The sequence below is a fragment of the Schistocerca piceifrons genome, chromosome 1, assembly GCF_021461385.2.
Source record: "Schistocerca piceifrons isolate TAMUIC-IGC-003096 chromosome 1, iqSchPice1.1, whole genome shotgun sequence".
Taxonomy (NCBI): Eukaryota; Metazoa; Arthropoda; class Insecta; order Orthoptera; family Acrididae; genus Schistocerca; species Schistocerca piceifrons.
The window spans coordinates 700,333,450-700,352,070 of NC_060138.1; the positions used below are offsets into that span (position 1 = coordinate 700,333,450).

An 18,621-nucleotide genomic window follows, 5' to 3' on the forward strand; every position below is an offset into this window, starting at 1 on the left:
AGGTAAAAAGATTAGGGCTAGTGGGTAACAGAAGAGATGTTCAGTTTAACTGATGGAAGAAGAATGCAGTAAATGAAGCAAGCGGAAAGGAATACAAATGCCTCAAAAATGAGATCAACAGGAAGTGCAAAATGGCTAAGCAGGGATGGCTAGAGGTCACGTGTAAGGATGTAGAAGCATATATCACTAGGGGTAAGGTAGATACTGCCTACTGGGAAATTAAAGAAACCTTTAGAGAAAAGAGAACCACTTGTATGAATACTGAGAGCTCAGATGGAAAACCAGTTCTAAGCAAAGAAGGGAAGACAGAAAGGTGGGAGGAGTATCTGGAGAGTCTATGCAAGGGTGATGTACTTGAGGGCAATATTATGTAGATGGAAGAGGATGTAGATGAAGATGAAATGGGAGATAAGATACTGCGTGAAGAGTTTGAGAGAGCACTGAAAGACCTGAGTCGAAACAAGGCCCCGGGAGTAGACAACATTCCATTAGAACTACTGATGGCCTTGGGAGAGCCAGCCCTAACAAAACACTATCATCTGGGAGCAAGATGTATGAGACAGGTGAAATACCCTCAGACTTCAAGAAGAATATAATAATTCCAATCTCAAAGAAAGCAGGTGTTGACAGGTGTGAAAATTACAGAACTATCAGTTTAATAAGCTATGGCTGAAAATACTAATATGAAATCTTTACAGACGAATGGAAAAACTGGTAAAAGCTGACCTCGGGGAAGATCAGTTTGATTCTTTGGAAATGTTGGAACACATGAGGCAATGCTGACCCTATGACTTATCTTAGAAGATGAGTTAAGGAAAGGCAAACCTATGTTTCTAGCATTTATAGACTTAAAAAAAGCTTTTGACAATGTTGACTGGAATATTCTCTTTCAAATTCTGATGGTGACAGGGCTAAAATACAGGGATCGAAAGGCCATTTACAGTTTGTACAGAAACCAGATGGCAGTTATAAGAATTGAGGGGCATGAAAGGGAAGCAGCGGTTGGGAAGGGAGTGAGACAGGGTTGTAGCCTCTCCCCGATGTTATTCAATCTGTATATTGAGCAAGCAGTGAAGGAAACAAAAGAAAAATTTGGAGTAGGAATTAAAATCCATGGAGCAGAAATAAAAACTTTGAGGTTTGCCAATGACATTGTAATTCTGTCAGATACAGCAAAGGATCTGGAAGAGCAGTTGAATGGAATGGGCAGTGTCTTGAAACTAGGATATAAGATGAACATCAACAAAAGCAAAATGAGGATAATGGAATATAGTCAAATTAAATCAGGTGATGCTGAGGGAATGAGATTAGGAAATGAGTCACTTAAAGAAGTAGATGAGTTTCGCTATTTGGGGATCAAAGTAACTGATGATGTAAAAATGTAGACTAGCAATGGCAAGGAAAGCGTTTCTGAAGAAGAGAAGCTTCTTAACATCAAGTATAGATTTAAGTGTCAGGAAGTCTTTTCTGAAAGCATTTGTATGGAGTGCAGCCATGTATGGAAGTGAAACATGGACGATAAATAGTTTAGACGAGAAGAGAATTGAAGCTTTCAAAATGTGGTTTTACAGAAGAATGCTGAAGATTAGATGGGTAGATCATGTAACTAATGAGGGGGTACTGAATAGAATTGGGGAGAAGAGGAATTTGTGGCACAACTTGACTACAAGAAGGGATTGGTTGGTAGGACATGTTCTGAGGCATCAAGGGACCACCAATTTAGTATTGGAGGGCAGCGTGGAGGGTAAAAATTATAGAGAGAGACCAAGAGATGAATACACTAAGCAGATTCAGAAGGATGTAGCTTGCAGTAGGTACTTGGAGATGAAAAAGCTTGCACAGGATAGAGTAGCATGGAGAGCTGCAAGAAATCAGTCTCTGGATTAAAGACAACAACAACCCTTTGTGGGGTGGAACCAATGTTACTTGTCCTGGTAAAGGTTTCAAGAATCTACTGACTCAACTTGACCTTTGCCTCCTAAATTCAGGTGCCTCCACTCATTGCAGTGTGGCACATGGAACATACTCTGCCATTGATCTCTCATTTTTTCCTGTCCCTCCCCGACATCACTCAGCTGGATGCTTGCCCTGATGGGCTCTTACCAAGGCTGACTGGAACACTTTCACCTTTGCTATCACAGTTGGATCTCCATTGCACAGCAACATTGATGAGGTGATCCAGAACATCATTACTATCATTGTTTCTGCAACTGAATCAGCAGTGCCCTGTTCCTCAGGTTGTCCCCGGCAGAAGCTGGTGCCTTGGTGGTCGCCAGAAATTGCAGCAGCCATTAGAGACCGAAGGCAGGCTCTCCAAAGTCATAAGTGCCACCTGTCCCTGGAGCAGCTCTTTGCCTTCAAATGGCTCCATGCCTGGTCCCGTCAACTCATCAAACAACAGAAACAATAGTGTTGGGAATGATACATCTCCACCATTGGAACACAAACCTCTCCTTCACAGGTCTGGACAAAGCTCAGACACATTTACGGATATCAGACCCCTGCAGTATACCTGGGATTTCCACACATGGAGCTGTATATATTGACCCAGATGCAATTGCAGAGCAACTTGCCAGGCATTATGGTTGAACCTCTGCATCTGAGAACTACCACCCCACCTTTTGTATTCTAAAACCAGGTGGAATGACAAAACTTTTCTTTTCCTACACAAAACGCTGAGCCGTTTAACGCTCCATTCAATGAGTGGGAATGTGTGAGTGCCCTTGCAGATTGTCCTGACACATCCCCCTGGCCAGATCACATCCATCACCAAATGATTAAACGTCTGTCAGTAGATTACCAATGCCACTCCTTGCATCTTCAACTGCATTTGGAGTGATGGAGAATTCCTGTCAGAAAGGCATGAAAGATAGTCGTTCCAGTGCTCAAACCCATTAAGAACACGCTAGATATGGATAGCTATCACCGTATTAGCCTCACCAATGTTCTGTGAAAGCTTCTTGAACACATGGGGAGCCAGTTGTTTGGCTCCTTGAGTCTTGGGACCTTCTGGCTCTGTCCCAGGGGAGTTTTTGCTAATGTTGCTCCATTACTGATAACTTGGTATACCTGGAGTTTGCTGTCTGAACAACCATTTCCCAGCATCATCACCTTATTACTGTCTTTTTTGACTTGACAAAAGCCTATAATACCACTCGGCGACACCACATCCTCACTACTCTTTGTGAGTGGGGTCCTTGGGACTCACTCCTGATTTTTATACAGAACTTTTTGTTGCTCCACACATTCAGAGTTCGAGTCGGTGCTTCACACAGTTTCTCCCATATCCAAGGGAATGGGGTCCTGCAGGGCTCTGTACTGACCGTCCCACCCTCTTTAATTGCCATTAGTGATCTCGCAGGAGCAGTGGTGTCCTCAATATCACCCTTCTTATATGCTGACGACTTCTGTGTTTCCTATTGCTCATCTACAGTTGTTGTGGCTGAATGTCGACTGCAGGGAGCCATACAAAAGTGCAGTAATGGGCCCTCACCCATGACTTTCTGTTTTCAGCCACCAAGACTTGGGTCATGCATTTCTATCATCATCGTACTGTCCACTCACATTCAGAACTTTACCTAAATGACCAGCTACTTAACACAGTGGAGACTTATTGCTTTTTAGGACTGGTTTTCGATACCCACTTAACTTGACTACCCCATCTTTGTAAGCTTATGCTAAAGTGCTGGTGTAATATCAACATTTTTTGTTGGCTGAGTCACACCAACTGGGGTGCAGACTGCCCTACACTGTTGTAGCTGTACAGAGCCTTGTACTGGACCATCTTGACTATGAAAGCTTGGTGTATGGTTCAGCATCACCCTCAGAATTGCGGATGCTGGACCCTATACACCGAGTTCGACTTGCAACAGAAAGTTTCTGAATGAGCATGGTGAACAGCCTACTCGTGGAAGCTGGGTTCCCCCATTGTGGATCAGATACTGACAACTGCTTGCAAATTATGTCACACGCATTCACAGAAGCCTCAACATCCAAATTACCATCTCCTTTTCACTAACATGATGGCTCATCACCTGCAAAGGTGACCCTGACTGGTGATTACGATTGCCATCTGTGTCCAGTCCCTTCTCACTGATCTCGAGTCTTTCCCTGTATCATCTTTCCTATGGGTCCACTCACGTACACCTCCATGGTCCATGCCTTGGCCACAGCTTTGTCTGGACCTAATGCAATACCCAAAAGAGTCAGTTCCTCCCAAGACCAATTTTTCTCTGCTTTTGGCAAGTTCCAGGGCTCAGAAATATTCTACACCAATGGCTCAGTGGTCTATGGTCACTTTGGCTTCTCTTATGCTCACGCTGGACATACTGAAGAGCACTTCTTGTCGGATGGCTGCAGTGTTTTCACTGCAGAGTTGATAGCCATCTCTCATTCTCTTGAGCATATCAGCTCCTGCACAGGTGAGTCCTTTGTCATCTGTAGTGACTCCTTAAGCAGCCTACAAGCTGTTGACCAGTGCTTCCCTCACCATCCTTTGGTAATGGCTATCCAGGAGTTTGTTTATGCCCTCATAAACCGTGGATGTTTAGTGGCCTTCATTTGAACCCCAGGATATATCGGAATCCCCGGAAATGAACTTGCTGACAGGCTTGCCAAACAGGCTACTGATAAACTGACTCTAAAGATTGGCAAACCAGAACCTGATCTCAAAGTTTTTGGGATACCGAATGGCACACTGTAAGTGTGCCAAATAAATTACATTCAATAAAGGAGACAATGAATGTGTGGAAGTGGAGGTCAGCCATGCAAACCACTCGCAGGGACTCTGCTCTCCTTTGTCAGCTCCGCATTGGCCATACTTGGCTGATTCACGGTCACCTACTCCATGGTGAGGACCCACCCCAGTGTTGATGTGGTTCTCGGTTGACAGTAGCCCACATCATTTTGGACTGTCCCAATCTAGCCCTCCTAAGGTAGTCTTTTACACTTCCTGAGTCATTCCCTACGGTGTTAGGTGACAACGCCTCGATGGCTGATCTATTTTTACATTTTACTCAAGAGAGGGTTTTTTATCACTCAATCTGAGGGTGAGCGTGTGACCTTCTCTCCCAGGCCTTCACTCTCCCTCCATTTTAACTCTTCCTCGCTCTGTCTTTGCTGTTTGTTTGCCTTGATGTTCATTTTTCCTTATCTGTGTTTCTCTAGCCTTGTGTTTTTAGGCTGGAGATTTTAGTGTGTTGCAGAGTGGCTGGCTCATCCTTTTTTATTCTTGTGATCAGCTAGCCCAGTCCATCTGCTGTATCATTTTAATACCTTCTACCACTTTTTTCCTTTTGTACATGTTTTCCCATTTTGGCTTGTTTCTTTTGTTTACTCTTTCTGTGTGGTTCCCAGTTATTTTTATGCCTTTTTTGCTTTGTAGACTCTTTTGGAGAATGATTTTAATCCAAGACCTGTTTGAATGAGGAAAAAGGAACTGGTGACCCTATAGTTTAGTCCCTTTACTCCCAAAACCAGCCAACCAACCTATCAACCACTCATCATGATTTTGTTCACTGCCAGGTCTCAATAGATTTTCTACCATCGTGTATGAATATCTGTGATGCTGTGGTTTTCTGCCAAATGAAAGTCAATGACAGGTTTCTAATTGGGTCATATCCGTGTTACAGATGCCATTTAGAAGGTGATGTATTGCACTGCCACCTATCACAACTTCATGAAATTATAAAGGCTATAGTGGGAATATTCCATGACATCCCACAACAAATTCTACATTTTTTCAACTGAAACTGGCTGAGAAAAAAATGTGTTGATTTGCTTATTGAATACCCCTCATATTTTGAAACTTTGAATGCTAATGGGCATAGACTCATAGCAGTGCTATCGGTGATTGAAATTTTCTGTCGAAGTGAATTTCTTACTGTATAAAGACTTATCTGCCTTTGATGAAATTTAGGATTCTGATGCAGTTTAAGTGACTTGGTGCTACCTGTGAACAAATTGCTTGCTCTGTAAAGTTAATCATTTTAATTTCTTATGTGTATATTGTGTTCAGTGACAACTTGTATGAGGCCACCATCAGAATAAATTTGTGACTGATTTGAATAAATTAACAATGAAAATTAATCTTTTGGCTCTATCCCACATTATTATTTTACCAGTAATTTATTAATTTATTGGTTTAATCTACTGATTTTTTGACATTATATTGTAGTGCCTCATGATAGTTCCATGTTTGTGCAAGTGGTTAAAGCAACAATGCATGCCCAAATTCCTCATGTGCAGATGATACATATGCAAATTTCAGGTCATGTACTTGCCTTGTGGTGGTTAGGTAGCAAGTAATTGATCCCAATTGGTGATTAATTTCTCATCGTTTACTTGTTACTAGTCTCCAGGGACAGTGCATACCTGTGTATCTGATGCATTTGCATGTTCAACCTTCTAAGTGAACTTAGTCATCAGCGAGAACAAAACTGATTAAATTGAGGGAAAAAAATTATAATCATTCATGTTCTTGACTCTTTTCATTGTCATGCAGTTCATAACCTTCCAACTACCCATGTGCAGAGCTTGTCTGTGCACACATCTACCACTGTCTCTCCATAGATTATCATTGGTATGAGCTATGTCATTAGACAGCCACCTAAGAAACAACCTGCATCTCATACAAACTGAAATGCAATGTTTTTTCAACATTTTGTACCACCATGACAGTTAAATCAAACTATGGAAAATCCAGGATGGAATGTAAACATTTTATGAGGAGGACAGTTGCTACTCACCATATAGTGGAGATGCTACTGTCACAGATAGGCACAACAAAAACACTCTCACAATTAAAGCTTTCAGCCATTAAGGCATTCATCAACAACACACACACACACACACACACACACACACACACACACACACACACACACACACCTGCAGTCTCAGGCAACTGAAACCACATTGCAAGCAGCAGCACCAGTGCGTGATGGGAGTGGTGACTGGGTGGGGATAAGGAGGAGGTGGGGCAAGGAGGGGGAGGGGTAGTATGGTGGGGATGGTGGACAGTGAAGTGCTGTAGGTTGGACATTGGGCTGGGGAGGGAGGGGGGGGGGGGGAAGTAGTGGAAAAGGAAACAAATAAAAAGACTGAGTGTGGTGGTGGAATGGAAGCTGTGTAGTGCTGGAATGGGAACAGAGAAGGGGCTGGATGGGTGAGGACAGTGACTGACTTCTTTCTCCCCTTTTCCACTACTTCCCCCCTCCCCCTCCTCACCTCTCCCCAGCCCTCTGTCTAACCTGCAGTGCTTCACTGTCCATCACCCCCACCATACTATCCCTCCCCCTCCCCACCCCAGCTACCTCCTTACTCCACCCACTCACCACTCCCATCATGTACTGGTGCTGCTGCTCGCAGTGGAGTTTCAGTTGCCTGAGACCGCAGTCGTGTGTGTGTGTGTGTGTGTGTGTGTGTGTGTGTGTGTGTGTGGTGTTGACGAAGGCCTTAATGGCACAAAGATTTAATTGTGAGAGTCTTTTTGTTGTGCCTATCTGCGACTCAGCATCTCTGCCATGACAGTTACTAAGAACGAGCAAATATAGGCAGCGTGTCTCTATTGGTAACACATAAAATCTTGTTACCAGACATCTTCCACAACACAGCACGCCTTCTGTGTGCTATTAGAGTTCTTTCCAATACTAGTAATCTCAAAGCATTGTTGAGTACTTATTCTACTGAATGTGTTTCTTTCCCACTTCGCATCACTCCTCTCACTTATTCACATCTTCCCTTTTACTCTTACTGTTTCTCATTTATTTACTTTTCTTCCTCCACATGCCTCTCTCCATGCAGCAAATGAAGCAGGTGAAAGGGACTACAAATGTCTAAAAAATGAGATTGATAGGAAGTGCAAAATGCATAAGCAGGAATGACTAGAGACAAATGTAAGGACATAGAAGCATGTACCACAAGGAGAAAGATAGATATTGCCTGCAAGAAAATTAAAGAGGCCATTGGAGAAAAGAGAAGTGTTGTGACTCACCGATCATTCAAAGTGCCGCCGCGCAATTACGTGCGTCATGTACATGTGGCGCTGTCTGCCAGCCATGCAGCAGCCACGCCACCTAAGCGGCCAGCCATGCAGCAGCCATGCCACCTAAGCGGCCAGCCAGCCAGCAGGCGCTAGACTTGGACTCAGTGCTCATTCGAATGTTACAGTGTTCACATGTCTTGCTTTGTCAACTTGCTCAGTGACTTATATGTGTGGTGTCGTTTTGAAATATATGTGTTCAACTTGACATTATAACAATTGGCGATGAGGTAGTGGATTTTTCCTTTTCATCGTTGACCCACAGGTTTCCATGGCTACTGTCAAGCAACTATTGCAAGGTCTCATTGAACAGCAAACGCTTCTAACATTGGCGATTCGCGATTTCGTCGCGGCATCAAATGCGGGGCGTTTCTCATCGTTGTCTATACCTCCTTTTCCTACTTACGATGAGACGGTGGAAGACTGGTCTGATTATGAAAAAGGTCTTCGACAGCACTTGTTGGCGTTTCATGTCACAGATGAACAAACATGTAAGTCTCTGTTCCTTTCCTGGATTTCACCTCAAATGTATCGGTTGTTGTCGCAATTGGCTCCTTTGAAAGATCCTGCGTCTTTGTCCTTTGCTGAAATGTGCTCACTTCTGTCTGTCTATTTTCAAAAGCAAACACATGTGGTAGCCTCTCATGTTGCCTTTTATCGTTGTCAAAAATAACCGCATCAATCCTATCGCGCTTGGAAAGCTGAACTTCACGGCCTCAGTCGAATGTGTCAATTTGTTACTGAAGTTCACAAAGAATCCTATGCCGATTCCATGGTACGGGATGCTATTATCTGGTCGGCAACCGACAAAGAAGTTCGGCAACGTGCCCTTCAGTTACTGAAGTTCACAAAGAATCCTATGCCGATTCCATGGTACGGGATGCTATTATCTGGTCGGCAACCGACAAAGAAGTTCGGCAACATGCCCTTCAGTTGGCAAATCCGACTCTAGATGAAGTCCTATCCATCGCGCAGTCTTTTGAAATTTCTCATGCCACTGGGGCGCAAATAGAGGCGTGGGGTGACGTCAGAGAAATACAACCTCTGTGCGCTGTTGACGACGCGTGCGGTGCGTCCCCACCGGCTGACATGGCCGCAGTACGCTCCCATGCGCAGCCTTGGCCTTACCGTAAACAACCCTCTAAGAAACTACAGCAAAGCCCCCGGCAACTTCCTTCATGTCTGAGGTGTTTTACAAAACATTCATGTGAGGATTATCCCCAACGTTGGGCTGTGTGTCACAATTGCAAAAAGAAGGGACACATGTCTTCCATTTGCAAATCCGACCACATACATGATGTTCGTGAACATGACACTGATTCTGATTCTGTGTTGTCTGTCAATTGTACTTCTTCCCTTTCAGGGAAGTTATTCCTCACTGTCCAAATACTTGGTCGAAATGTTCGCATGCAGGTGGATACTGGTTCTGCTGCCACTATCATTAATTCTCAGACGTATCTTCAGTTGGGTTTGCCACTCCTATCACCTGTCACTCAGCAATTACGGACATACAATAAACAGAAGATTTCTCTCTTGGGACAATTTAATGCTGAGGTATCTTACAAATCCGTCGTTCACACTGTTCCCATATTTGTGATCGACCAGAGTAACGCAGAGAATCTGTTTGGTTTTGATGCCTTTCACGATTTTGGGTTCTCCATAGATGACTCTGTCAATATCGTCTCTGATCCTATTTCTTATGCTCAACTGGATTCCTTGTCGATGACATTTTTGTCCCTTTTTTCTCCTGGGTTAGGCCGTGCAAACGACTTTGAAGCTCATATCATGCTCAAACCCACTGCTCGGCCTAAGTTTTTTTGGGCTCGGCCCATTCCTGTGGCCCTTCGTGATCAAGTACAACGGGAGCTGGATTGTCTCACTGCTTCAGGGGTCTTGCTTCCTGTCACTTCCAGTGAGTGGTCCTCTCCTGTCGTTGTCGTTGCTAAGCCCAGTGGTGATATTCGTCTCTGTGGCGATTTTAAAGCCACTGTAAATGCGCTTCTCCAGTTTCTGGCTTCTTACCGTTTCACCCCCATGGGCGACCACAGCCCGGTTGAGCTCGTACATGGCCGACAGCCCCACACACTACTTCATCTTCTGCAGCCTTCCACTTCACGGCCTTGGGTGCCTTCACTTGGCCGGTTCACCGCTGACGACCTTGTCTGGGTACAGGGATATGGCAGGCGGCCAAAATGGAGTCCAGGCCACATCTTACGACACCATGGCCGATGCCTGTATGAAATCCAGATGGACACGGATGTTGCAGTGCGTCATTCGGACCAGCTTCGGTCTCGTGTGCCGGCAACGCCTGTTCCGAATGCCGCTACACCACCTTCGGCTCTACCTGATGCTCGGGATCTTGGCATCTCTCATTACTCACAACGCAGCCCTCTCACCGTCATCTCGGTGCCGGTACAAGAACGGACACCACCAGGAGACGTGCCCATGCAGGAACCGGATGACCATCATCTGTCGGAGCAAATCTACTCGCCTCCTTCTCCTACGGACACCGACACATCGCCCATGTCTCCTGTTATATCAAGTGGACTTGCCGCAACGGACAGATTGGTGCACTGGGCCCCAGCCAATTCTACCCCTACGTCTCCTGTCATCTCAACCCGGTATCATCGGGGACACTTCCGTCTGTACAGGAAGCCTCCTCGAGACTTTACTGCCAGTCAAACAACACCTATGGACGTTAGCAATCTACAGGCCACCTCCATCAAGACCAGTGCAAAAATTTCAAAGGGGGGAAAAGTGTTGTGACTCGCCGATCATTCAAAGTGCCACCGCGCAATTACGCACGTCATCTACATGCGGCACTGTCTGCCAGCCAGGCAGCAGCCGCGCCACCTAAGCGGCCAGCCAGCCAGCGGCCTCAGACTTGGACTCAGTGCTCATTCGAATGTTACAGTGTTCACATGTCTTGCTTTGTCAACTTGCTCAGTGACTTATATGTGTGGAGTCATTTTGAAATATGTGTGTTCAACTTGACGTTATAACAAAAAGCAGCTATATGAATATCAAGACCTCAGATGGAAAACCAGTCCTAAGCAAAGGAGGGAAAGCTGACAGGTGGAAGTAGTATGTTGTGGGTCTATATTATAGAAATAGAAGAGGATGTAGATGAAGAGGAGATGAGAGACACAATACCGCGAGAAGAATTTAACAGAGCGCTGAAAGGTCTAAGTTGAAACAAGGCCCCGTCAGACCTGCTGACAGCTTTGGGAGAGCTAGCCATGACAGAAGTCTTCCATCTGATGTGTGAGATATATGAGGTAGGTGAAATATCCTCAGACTTCAAGAAGGATGTAGTAATTCCAATTCCAAAGAAAGCAGGTGATGATAGGTGTGAATATTATCAAACTATGAGTTTAATAAGTCATGGTCGCAAAATATGAACACAAATTCTTTACACAAGAAGAGAAAAACTGATAGAAGCCGACCTCGGGAAATATCAGTTTGTTATTCCAGAGAAATGTGGGCACACACCTCCCAACAATTTATGTTAGAAGAGAGTTTAAGGAAAGGCAAACTTATGTTTATAGCATTTGTAGACTTACAGGAAGCTTTTGACAATGTTGACTGGAATACTCTATTTGAAATTCTGAAGACAGGAGTGGTAAAATACAGGGAGCAAAAGACTTTTTACAACTTGTACAGAAACCAGATGGCAATTGTAAGAGTCGATTGGCATGAAAAGGAAGCAGTGGTTGAGTGAGACACAGTTGTAGCTTATCACTGATGTTATTCAGTCTGTACACAGAGCAAGCATTAAGGGGACGTTGTATGCCGTAGGCCGCCAATGTTAAATTATGGAAATTTGTGATCCATTATCTTGGAAACTTTTTAAGACACCAACTTACAATTTTCCCTGATTATTGAATGTACAGTTCTAGATACACTGAACTAGAATTATTACTAAAATTGTATTATGGGGCATGGTTTTCTTTTTTTTCCCCAAACACCCAATTTTTTGACAGAATTTTGTAAATAAATGAACATAAAAACAAAACAACTCAGGATATTGTAATTATTCTAGTTCCATATGTGTTGAATTTCACACTTGGCATGCTGTGAAAATTTCATATCCCTACCATCAGCACTTTTTTAGAAAATGGGTCATTTATTACAAAAAACCATAGTTCAGAGATATAGAGGTTTAAAACTTTTTTGGTTACAAATTCTTATACAGACTTACATTTCTGTGTCTTTTATGTGCTAAAAATGCCTTGGCCCATAGTCTGTGTCTTCTTCAGTGTCACAACAGCCCTGTGCTTGCCTCCTCCTTTTCTTTCTTGCTTCTTTTGTCATTTGCTGAATAAGCTAATTCTGCTTCACGTACACGAAGCTCATCCAGTTCTCACAGTCCTTTAGCTATGTTCTGTCCAAATTTTACCCCTAACTTCTCCAGAACGTTAAGTCTTTCATAGTTCCCACCATTAAAAGTTATTACAGCATCAGACCTTACTAACTTTAGAGTCATAAGGCCAACAAATATATTTTTAGGCACATGGCACCACACAACATTATTCAAGGACTCATTCACATTCTGGGTCTTCCCACGTAAACACTTCTTTAGTAGCTCAGGATTTGCCAAATCTCTGTAAATAGGTTTGATTGCCTCCATTACTGCCAAAGGAAGAGAATGTTTATGTGTAAATTCATGCAGGTTGCCAGAAAATTCAGCTTGCCTATATTTACACCAAGTGTTTGGTGGAGATTGACACAAAGCCTGACATGGATTTTCATCGTTTGACATTTGATGAACGAAAGTGTGCCACACAGCTCATTTCATCTTCTCTAAATTGTCACAGTTATCTCTAATGGACTATGCTTAGTCATTTTATTTACGTAAAAAAGCAATAGAAGTTAGTTTACTACAAAAATAGCCGATAATCACACTACTTCCAACGAAAACTAATATCAGAAACAAAGGACTGATTTGTTGATTCATAATGCCATCTTCTGAGACATAGCAGTAGGCACAAAACAAAGCAGTTCACAGCCTTCTAGACTGTGTAGTTCCCAAGATATGACTGCTCAACTGTGGCAGTGTATGCGTAGCCACGAAATTTGACAGTCACACATCAACATTCAAAACAGTATTTGGAGGTCTCACAACTGTTTGATTTTAATGTGCTGTATACCAAAATGTTCAAGAAAGTTCAAAGTAAATTATGGAGTAGACAACAGAAAAAGTCAAATTACAACAAATTTCACATACAATGTCCCCTTAAAGGAAACCAAAGAAAAATTTGGAGAAGGAATTAAAGATCAGGAAGAACAAATGAATACTTTGAGGTTTGTTGATGACATTGTAATTCTGTCAGAGACAGCAAATGACTTGGAAGAGCAGTTGGATGGAACAGACAGTATTTTGAAAGGTGGGTATAAGATGAACATCAACAAAAGCAAAACAAGAATAATGGAATGCAGTGGAATTAAATCAGGTTATGCTGAGGGAATTAGATTGGGAAGCAAGACCTTAAATTAGTAGAAGAGTTTTGCTATTTGCACAGCAAAATTAACTGACAGTGCCCTAAGTAAAAAGGATCTAAGGTGTAGGTTGGCAATGGCAAGAACAGCATTTCTGAGGAAAAGAAATTTGTCAACCCAGCTAGAAGAAGGGATCGGTTGTTATGACACATTCTGGGACATAAAAGGATCATCAATTTTATATTGGAGGGAAGTAGGGTGGGGGGGGGGGGGGGGGGTGAGGAGGGAATAAAAATCATAGAGGGAGTCCAAGAGATGAATACAGTAGGCAGATTTGGAAGGATGTAGGTTGCAGTAGTTATTCAGAGATTAAGAGGCTTGCACAGGATAGAGTGGCATGGAGAGCTGCATCAAATCAGTCTTCAGACTGAAAACCACAACAGCAACAACAATGCCATGCCTCCCACCACATTTTTTTTCTGTTGTTATCCATTTTTGTCCCATCTGTAATTTTTTGTTCTATACTTCCTTTATCTCTAACTTATGAGCTTCCATCTCTGTTTCTTGTAGCAGCTTAGGTTTCAGATTATTTATTGCTAACAAGTGATCGTTTATTGCTAACAAGTGATTGTTTATTTTCTTTCCAGCATGCCCTGATTTGTTTCCTGTGACCCACAGTCCATGACAACACTCTTAATAAATCCTTGGTCAACCTAATGTACTCCAACCACTTCTTCTCTTTTAACAGAACAAAGTTATTAATTTCGTGACTTCATTTCCATGCCTGCCCTTAATGTCACTTAGTAAATAGATTTTTTTGGTAATTTTAAGTTACGGTTTCAGTTAAATGATAAGTTTCCTTGTAGATAAAACAAGTAATGTATCATATTAAAAACTGTAACATTTTTTGCAATATATAGAGTAAAAGGTAATGAATTGATTGATTTCTTTACAGCTGCAGCAGGAATGAAAAAAGTTACTTTAGAACTTGGCGGCAAATCACCCCTTATTATATTTAATGATGCAGATGTAGACAATGCAGTAAAAGCAGCCATGGTGGCAAACTTCCTTTCCCAAGGTCAAGTAAGTATGCTCAGATAAACTGAAAGGTATTATAAGTAAATTATGCATCACAATGGCACTGGAATGTAAAATGTACAATAGTAAAACTGGTTGATAGAAACCTTAGTCTCCTGACCTTAGGCCCAATTCACAAAGAAATTGTATGGCGTGGACACCTAGCAGTGACAAGTCAGAAATGTGGTGTGGATGGGACATGAGCAATTTACACAGAAGTGGCACTGTCAGAGAGACACCAAATGGTTGTGTTACGAGAGGATCAGAATATGTTATCTTCATCAGACAGTACTGATGCACTGGCTTTTTCAAAACTCTTGAATGTTGAGCAGTGAAGAAAATATTGCTTACATATGTTATGATTGAAAACAGGGAAGAAATGTGGCACATTCGTCATAGTGAAGAAACTGAACATTTATCACAAATATTTCCAGCATTTTTACAACACAAAAGTGTTTCTGTATTGCATTAGACAAAGCAAAGGACAGAACTCAGAGAAAAGCAACAAAATTAGAATTTCTTGATCGTAATTCCTATTTTTCATGTGGTTTTCATTTTGACATAAGCCTAAACATTTCTGCTTTTGTGAGAGATATTCAAAATATTACCCCAGTTTTCCAAAATCTGATCATCCATAAATATTTCACTGCTGTAGACCAGCAATTCCTCTTTAGAGGACATAGTTTCCTACCATGTGATAGAGATTTTTCCATTGTAGAGAGGAATAAAATAACCTTTCACCCAGAAAACTGGATTCTAGTCATTGCCAATCCCAAGGATTGTGCATTCCTTCTGTGCAGAATGTAACCAGAGAATTTCAGGGATTTTAGCACATTAGACTACAGTTTGCAGAGAGGCGTATTCAAAATAACTGAATATGTCTGGCTACACATTCCATCTGAAAACCTTACTACACTAAGGGGAAGGGAAAGTCATAATTTCCAGCAATTGTTAATTCGTCAAAGCAGTGCAAAGAAGCCGATTGGTACTGGCAAAGAAATTTACTGCAAGATAACATTACAGTTTTCCCTATCTCATGTGTTAAAATTCTGCCAGTAAAAAGTACCACGAAGGAAGCCTTACTTGACATGTGACAACATATACAAGCTGAAAAATGGAATTTCTATGAGCGAGCACCAAGCGAATAGTGTATTTGCACATCTATCATTGACTGATAGCATAAAATGTAATGCTGACTGTACATGTTCAGTGTACTTGCAAAAATTTTTCTGTCTCTTCTGCTGTTGCTTGTGCAGATTTGTATTGCAGTGAACATAGTGTGTTTTGACCTGTGCCATCGTACTCTCTCAAAGTACGGTTTCTCTTTCTGCAGCAAGTAACAGAAAAACCAGAGTGTTTCGGCAGCACATCATAACTGCACAGATTTGATGTTGTTTGTCCAGGAAAATAAAGAAGATAGTAATTGTCTGTCTGCCTCCAGTTTTAAAATGAAAATGACTCTTTATGCAGTATTAACTTAAAATGTGATCCTAACTGACTTCATAAACGACATACAAAAGAGGAACACGAACTACAAATCAACATAGAGTACAGCCGTAATGTTGAGTGTTGCGCATCATAAATTGTCATGGCCAAATGTCAAAATATATCACTTATTTACTCAGGACTGGCAAGAGGTATCACTCTCCTCTCATTTTTAAAAACAATTTCAATATTTTAACTGTATTTCAGGCACAGTTACCTATTTCCTAAAGTCCACAAAATGCAAACTGGCTAGCAACTACATTCTTCACTGTGAACTTTTCAAAATATGACTGGTGGTTTATTTATTTTGGGAAGTATCACAATAACTATGGCCAATAAAGAAAATAAAACCAGTTCACTATCAAGCTGTTATGTTGGACTGTAATATGTCTTTTTTCCAAATAGTGGCCTCAAAATTGAATGAGAGAGAATGCATAGCAGAGCCACATGTGAATACCAAAACAATGCTTTTAATTTTATACATGAAAAATAAAAATTTTACTGAGAAACTATCTATAGAGATGGATGTAGCTTTGCTTCATCTATATAAAACAATTTTTTGAGAGACATTGGACGACTTCAAATTAATGAAAACAGCAGTGTACCAATTGAGCATCTCCATCATGCATCCCTTTGGTCTGTCACTCATGCCAACAAGCAGGTGAGGTGTTTACCACAAAGTGATATGTCCCTGCCACGCCATCTTTGTGTGAACTGCTTCATTATTAACATGAAATTGGTGTGAAACAATGCCACATCCCCACCAAATGTCGGTGCCACACCATTCTTTTGTGAATTGGGCCTTATGTGGATTCCTTATGTTCATACCTTCAGTGTGAAACCCCTATAATAATAAAAACTTCTTTCTATCTGCTAAGTTTATTGCTGTGGATGATGTATAAAAAGGCATGTATTCAGATCCACAAGTATATTTATGGTACATTCACCCTCCTCACTTATGGGCAGACACAGCAGAATAGAAGATCTGTAGCATTTTATTTTATTTTATTTTTCAGGTATTGAGAAATTTTTTTTGTGTTCTTTTCTGGAGCTGTAGAATATTTTCTATGATACTTCCAAGTTGTTACAGATTTATAGGGAGGGAAAGAATAGTATTGAATTGAGGATAAATTAAAGATAGCAAATAAAATAGTGAGAATGAGAAAGTGAACGGTGAGAGGGGTTAAAACTATTGAATGGGCAGAGATAAGGAAAGGCTGTAAGACAGACATAAAACAGCAAGTAAACTCAAAAGTAAGATAGCTGTATTAAAATAATAGGTGTAGAATTAATATAGAACAGATTTTGGTAGAAGGTACACAAAGAATGGAGGATAGTAGGCTAAGATTAAGTTGATCTGCGAATGTTTAAGTGTTGGACATCTCACTTTAACTGTGCTTGTTGACAACAAACATCATGTCTGTGGCTTCATCAAGACTTAGGGAAAGGAAACAGGTTGAAAAATATGGTAAAACACAAAAATCACTGAAAATTCTATATCAAGAAGCAAAACCAAGAATATAAGGTTACAATAATCACCATCTGGAATGAGCCTTCCTCAAAGTTCTTAAGTCTAAGCCAAGTTTTGTGCTGCAGTATAGTTATAGCCTGCCATATATTTTTATGCAGTAATAAAATACACTGCTCAGCAAAACTTAAAGACAAGCTAGTAAATTATTATGACATATTAACTACTTGGTGGAAATGAATGAAAGTGTGGGAGCATGTTGCCAGAGGTCTCCCAGTCATGCACAGAAAGTTGGACATCACTTGGTTTGGAGTGTAATTATAGCAAATTATAGCATCAAATGGGGCTCACCCTGCAACTCAAGGTAGTTGAATGGTTGGGAAAAGACAGTGTGTATCAATCTGCAAACAGTTATGATGCACTGTGGTGGTGTTCTTCATTACAACATGGCCCGAGACAACATTTGGATGAATTCACACAGGGAAGAATCATTGGGAAACTGGAAGAAGATCAAAGTGTGACAAGCATAGCCTAGGAGTTTGGTATTGCTTGCAGCTTCGTTTTGCATGCATAGAGAGCATTCTGAATCATGAGCACTGCTGCCTAAACATGAGGTGTAGGTCGACCATGGTCAACTACAGCAGTAGATGACTGCTACACATTGTGAGGATGGGAATGCCCTACCCCAAGCACTCCATACCAACCTTAGGGCCAGCATGGAGCACATTGTAGGGCATGCATTGCTGTCTATGGTGATCATACTTTCTATTGGGAACCATCTTCTGTTGTTTGTAATGTGCAGGGAACTATCATAAATTCTAGTGATGTCAGTGTAATTATTGTGTTTGGATATAAGCATCATTTCTGTTCATCTCATTGTTTATTTACTTTAGTTACCTTCAGTACTACACAGTGTCTCCCAGTTCCATTAGGACTGTAAGTATGAAAATTAAAAGACATGAGTTATGTTCACGAAATTACTCTCAAAATAGTCTCCCCCTGATTCAATACACGGGTGAAATCATTTTGAAAGTGTTTTGAAACAGTGACTGTAGTCCTTTTTTGGAACCAGGACAATTTTCTTGAATGTGTTTAGTTGCTTCACAATGGT

At 41.6% G+C, this 18,621-nt stretch overlaps 1 protein-coding gene across 4 annotated transcripts in view; it reads left to right on the forward strand.

Moving 5' to 3' along the window:
- Nucleotides 1-18,621, forward strand: part of LOC124710318 (4-trimethylaminobutyraldehyde dehydrogenase A-like) — a 203,434-nt gene that overhangs the window by 133,740 nt on the left and 51,073 nt on the right. For all 4 annotated transcript variants that reach the window (XM_047240915.1, XM_047240914.1, XM_047240918.1 and 1 more), the window contains exon 6: nucleotides 14,436-14,563. In XM_047240915.1, the coding sequence (XP_047096871.1) occupies nucleotides 14,436-14,563 (128 nt within the window). The remainder of the gene's footprint in view (nucleotides 1-14,435; nucleotides 14,564-18,621) is intronic.